The sequence below is a fragment of the Primulina tabacum genome, chromosome 15 (genome assembly GCF_025594145.1).
Source record: "Primulina tabacum isolate GXHZ01 chromosome 15, ASM2559414v2, whole genome shotgun sequence".
In the NCBI taxonomy this organism is placed as follows: Eukaryota; Viridiplantae; Streptophyta; class Magnoliopsida; order Lamiales; family Gesneriaceae; genus Primulina; species Primulina tabacum.
In genome coordinates, this window is record NC_134564.1 from 23287402 (window position 1) to 23293376 (window position 5975).

Genomic DNA, 5975 nt, shown 5'->3' on the forward strand with positions numbered 1-5975 from the left:
TCGCACCACTGGTGAGGTTTATCTCGAGGTCTGCTTACAGAAGCTTACCGTTCTTCTGGAATTTGCGGAAGGCGAAAAAATTTGAATGGGATCCAGCCTGCGAGAAAGTTTTTGGAGAGTTGAAAAAGTACCTTGCTGAGCTGCCTGTCCTGGCAAAACCGGCAGCAGGTGAGCCTTTGTGGGTATATTTATCTGCCACCGAGGAAGCTTTGAGTTCGGTCCTTGTCAAGCTGGAGGGGTCAAGTCAACAGCCAGTCTATTATGTTTCACATGTACTCAAGGGGGCGGAGATAAGGTACTCAGGGTTGGAAAATTTGCTTTAGCCTTAGTGATGACTGTGAGACGTTTGAGACCCTACTTCCTATCTCATCCAATTGTGGTGCTCACCAACAGTCCATTGGGAAAGATCCTAACTCATTCAGATATGTCTGGCCGTTTGGTAAAATGGACTACTGAGCTGGGAGAGTATGACATCCAATATGAGCCAAGAACAGCTATCAAAACACAAACCTTAGCCGATTTTCTGGCTGAGACCATGCATCAGGAGAATGAAGACCCTTGGAAGGTGTATGTGGATGGTTCCTCGTCGAAGGATGGAAGTGGGGTGGGGGTAGTACTGATTTCACCAGCTGGGGAGGAAGTAAAGTTAGCTGTAAGGTTGGACTTTCGAGCATCCAACAATGAGGCAAAATACGAGGCTGTGTTGGTAGGACTTCGAGCAGCCAGAAACGTGGGAGCTACCCGGGTACTTATTTTTTCGGACTCACAGCTGGTAGCACAACAGATGAAGGGAATGTATGATGTGAAAGATGAAAAACTTATTGAGTATGCTCAAGAAGTGGACAGAGTCAGAGAGAAATTCACAGAGATTACATTTGAACAGATTCCCAAGAAAGAAAATGAAAAGGCGGATACTCTAACCAAAATGGCTGAAACAATGGGGAGTTGGAAAACTAGAGATGTGGTATTTCAGGTCGAACTCACACCTCACACGCGTTCGCGCGCAGTTGAACAGGAGGAGGAAGATTGGAGGACTGACATAATTAACTACCTGAAAGAGGGAAAGCTTCCTGATAAACCTCGCGAAGCTCGTAAGTTGAAGACAAAATGTTTGCGTTATGTGATGGTTGGAGAAGTGTTTTATAGAAAATCTTTCGCAGGGCCGCTTCTTCGATGCTTGAGTTATCAAGAGACTGATTATGTACTCCGAGAAGTTTATGAGAGGTGCTGTGGAAATCACCTGGGGACTTATGCGTTGGCAAGGAAGGTGCTGCTAGCCGGTTATTGTTGGCCCTCAGTGCTGCATGATGCTCAAGAGTTATTGATTTCTTGTGATAGTTGTCAACGTCAAGCCCGGTTGCATCACCGACCGACCGCGATGATGAAGGCTATCACGGCCGCCTGTCTTTTTGACCAATGGGGAATGGATATTGTGGGGCCTTTTCCTATAACTCCTGCTTAGAAGAAGTTCTTATTGGTGGCAGTTGATTACTTCTCGAAATGGGTGGAAATAGAGCCTTTGGCCAGAATCACTGAGAATGACGTCATGAAATTCTTGTGAAAGAATATAGTGTGCAGATATGGGGTGCCTAGAAGATTGATATCTGATAATGGAAGACAATTCCAAGGGGCTAAGGTCCAAGCTTGGTTTAAAGAGATGAAGATCCAACAAGTCTTTACATCTGTAGCTTACCCGCAGAGTAATGGGCAGGTAGAGGTGACTAATCGGACGCTGGTGTAGGGTTTGAAAGTTCGACTTGGCAATGCTAAGGGAAATTGGGTGGATGAGCTACCAAGTGTCTTATGGGCATACCGAACCACTCCAAGAGAAGGAACCAAAGAAACTCCTTTCAGTTTGATCTATGGTAATGAGGCAGTGCTTCCGACTGAGATTGGGTTGGAATCAGAAAAGGTACTATTTATGACGAGGACAATGGTGCGAGACGCGCCACTGACCTTGATCTTCTGGAAGAAAAGAGAGAGGCTGCCAGCATTCACATGAAAGCTTATAAGAACCGTATTGCATAGTCTTATAATCAGAGGGTCATTCAGAGAAACTTCCAGGCATGTGACTTGGTCCTGAGGAAGGTGCAAGAAGAGCAGAGAGGAAAGTTGGACCCAAAGTGGGAGGGTCCCTGCAAAGTTATCGAAAGGCTGAGCTCTGGAGCCTATTACTTGGAGAATGTGCAAGGCAAGGCTTTGAAGAGGCCTTGGAACGCTTATCACCTTAGGAAATATTATTCTTGATTCTCTCGTTGATGTATTTTATCTTATGAATTTTTTCGTACGTAATCCGTTGGAATTCAATAAAATCAAGTTCTTCTTTTCAGTTCATGAATGTTGTTGTATTGTGAAGGTGATAAAAATGAAAATTTTATTTTCCTACTAAGGCATCGCCAAGTAGAGAAGCAGCGTGCAGGAGAAAAATGAAATTTTTTTTTCCTACTAAGGCATCGCCTAGTAGAGGAGCAGCGTGCAGGAGAAAAATTTTATTTTTCCACTTAGGCTGTGCCTAGTAGAGGAGCAGAGTTGGGGCGGGGAGAAATTTTATTTTCCTACTTAGGCGATGCCTTGTAGAGGAGCCGAGTGGGGAAGAAGAGAAAAAATTTTATTTTCCTACTTAGGCTATGCCTAGTAGAGGAACAGAGTTAGGGCAGGGAGAAATTTTATTTTCCAACTTAGGCGGTGTCTAACAGAGGAGCAGAGTTGAGAAGAAGAGAAAAAAAATTTATTTTCCTACTTAGGCTATGCCTAGTAGAGGAGCAGAGTTGAGAAGAAGAGAAAAAAAATTATTTTCCTACTTAGGCGGTGCTTAGTAGAGGAGCAGAGTTGAGAAGAAGATAAAAAATTTATTTTCCTTCTAAGGCATCGCCTAGTAGAGGAGTTAGAGAACGAGGGTGATGAATTTTTATTTTCCTGCTAGCGCATCGCCTAGCAGAGGAATTACAGAGCTAGGGCGTTGAATATTTATTTTCATGCTGAGGCACCGCCTAGCAGAGGGGTTCGCATTCTTACGATTTTATTCACCCTAGTTGTTTAGAAAGCATCAAAGATGAATTAAGATGAAGCAGTGAATGCAAACTCAAGATACTCAATATAGCAGAAAACGAGTTCGTACGTACCAAAAATGCGCAAAAGGAGAGATATAAACGTCATAAAATCCATAGTCGCATAATAATATGAAAAGTAAAGCAGTCCAGAAAATAACAGAGTATGGCCTGAAGGCGTACAATGTCTGCGTAAATGAAAAATAACATAAGTAAAGGAGCTCGGTCTAGGAATCGAGGGGGATGCTCGCTATGAAACTCTCAATATCGATGAAGTCAGTAAGGGCGCCTGGCGGGGGATAGCCCTGAGCCTTGAAGAGGCCGAATACAGCCTCGAAAATCACCTCAAGAAAATGATCAGCTTTAGGGGCGTAGATATTGTTGAACTCCTCAGACTTGAGGAATTCTTCCTAGAATGCAGAGGCTTCGGAAGCATGTTGCGCCTTGGCGTCCTTGAGGTCCTTACGGGTTTGTGCTGCTTCAGCTCGAGCATTCTTTAACTCTTCCTTCAGCCTCTAGTTCTCCTTCGCGTGGTCCTCTGTCCGCCGCTAATTCTCCTTTTTCTCCTTCAGAAGCTCGTCACTTCGAGCTTGGAGCTCCTTAGCATGCGTCACTTTCATCTCGTCGATACTAACCTGAAGCTGTTCGCGAAGAGCCTTGCCCTCGCGTAAGTCTTGGCAGGCAGTAGATCGAGTGGCGTTAGCACGCTCAACCAACTCCCCTATGTACATCATGCCCTGAATAAGTAGACAAGAGTGAAAAGATGACAAGAAAATCATACATGTATTGAACATCAATCTAGAGACTAGAAGGAGAAATATACCTCAGTGATACTGCTGCATGTCTGACGAGTGAGTTCCGACCACCCCAGTGAATTCATGAACACTGCATCCGCGTCAGAAGGAAGCTGGTACATTATCTTGTGAGCCATATGAGTAGGACCCCGCCCCACGATGGCCGAATCCGGGGTGTATAAAGGATGTACCCCCGATTCAGGGGGAGGCCCCTCATCTAACCCGGACCCTTCTGGAGAAGAGACCGATATGACTGAGATCTCAGAAATCTTGCGCTTACCATGCAGTGGGACCGACGGGCTTGGATAAGTGGACGCCTTCTTCTTACCGGACTGGAGGAGGTGGAGAGGAGGCTCGCTTTGGGGCAGAGGAGGATGAGCTTGCCTTCTTCTTCGCAGCAGTTGGGAATCTAGCAGGTCTCTTCACAGTATTGGAGCAAGAACTTGTCTTCTTCTTCTCAGTAGCATTACAATCTCCCTTTGTGCCCGTCGTGACTACTGGAACTACTGGCTTCTGTGGGCAGAAGAGGAACTCCCAACTTTCTTTTTCGCAATCTCGCGAAGCAATGCGTCATTCATGATTCTAAAACCTGCAAACAAAAACAGTGAACCGAATGAGAATATCGTCAAAGAACACAATAAGCAAAAGAGAGACAGAAAGGGTGAAGAGATGAGAATATCTACCGGCGTCCTCCTTCAGTTTAATTTTCGCGGGACTTAACCCAGCATGGCACATGAGATCTTTAGATAGAAGTTGGGGAATGCTAAAGCATCGATCTTCTAGTAACTCATTATCTCCAGATACTCCTTATCCTTCTTATAACCCTTGGAAAGTTCAGGCTTGGTGAAAGTGGGTTACCAATCGGTATAACAAGTCAATTCTTCGGGTGGCTGGATAAAGAAGAAGTATTTTTTCCAGTCCTTAACATGACTAGGAGCCCCCTGGAAAAGCTTATGGCTAGACCGAGAAGTCACATAAAATGGTCCTTCTTTTGATCTGGATAGAACTAAGAAGTAGGAGAAAGTGGTGCAATTCAAAGGGAGGTCTAGGGCCCAAAATAGCACAACAAAACATCTTATCAAGCGGAGAGCGTTGGGAGTGAGCAGACCTAGGTGCACCTGATAGTACTTGCTCAATTCTTGGAAGAAATCACACAAGGGAAAATGAAGACCGGCATCAAGGTGGTGCTGAAAGAAGGTGTAGCAGCCATTGGGAGCTAGATAGGGTCGGTCCTTAGAGGTAGGAATGATGATCTGATGGGAGGGAGGAATGTGCCACAAATTCCTAAGTTTTGACTCGCTACCAGGAGAGATGTGGGATGACAAATGAACGTACCATAAGTTATCTGCTTAAGATATGTTCATTTATTGGGTCACGTGACGAACTTCCTTACCAGGACGACTGTGGGTGGCGACTTCCTCCTCGTGGGAATCAAGGGTAAAGTCAGGATCAACTAGGTAAATCCTACTTTGGCTAGACTCACTAGATTCACTAGACCCGCTAGACCTCTCGGAACCACTCGACGAACTGGACTCAGAATCAGAGGAAGACATGATTTCAAAGACAACGTAAAAGATAAGGGATAAAACTGACCCGGGTAAAATGTCAAAAAATACGCAAGGAATGAAGTCAAGAGAACGAACAGGTGGTCGACCGAGCGCTCGAGCTCGAAGGGTGAGTATACTACGGCTGGATGTTGTGGCTAGGGCATTCGGCATGCTGTGGGCGAGGCGAGTGCTCGGTACGGCAGGGGGCGAGGGCACAGGCGCGCGCGGAGGCTGACGAGCACGGGGTCGGGCGAGCGGGGCGCTCGGGATGCTCGGACGAGCACGGGCTCTCGGGCGAGCGTGGTGAGCGGGGTGTTGGGCTGTGGCTCGGGGCGTACTCGGTGGTGCAAGGGGCGAGCTGGCGTGCCGGGCGAGTTTGGGGCGATGCAAGGGGCGAGCTAGCGTGCCGGGCGAGCTTGGGGCGAGCATGCGCTCGGAGAGGCGCGCAAGGCGAGAGGTGCGCCTGGGCAAGGCGAGCCTGCGCTCGGCGAGGCGCACAGGGCGAGAGATGCGCCTGGGCGAGTAGGGCGCTCGGGCGGTGAGAGGGGCGAGCTGACATGCCGGGCGAGATTGGGGCAACGGTGATG

General features: G+C 47.1%; 1 protein-coding gene across 1 annotated transcript; it reads left to right on the forward strand.

The window, feature by feature from the left end:
- Nucleotides 1-331: 331 nt before the first annotated feature.
- On the forward strand, nt 332-1462 carry LOC142525971 (uncharacterized). Its single transcript, XM_075630251.1, has one exon. It carries the CDS (start codon nt 332-334, stop codon nt 1460-1462), a length of 1131 nt encoding a protein of 376 aa, XP_075486366.1.
- Nucleotides 1463-5975: the final 4513 nt, after the last annotated feature.

Coding starts and splice junctions, on each gene's coding strand:
- LOC142525971 (XM_075630251.1), top strand. CDS start 332: ATGACTGTGAGACGTTTGAGACCCTACTTCCTATCTCATCCAATTGTG.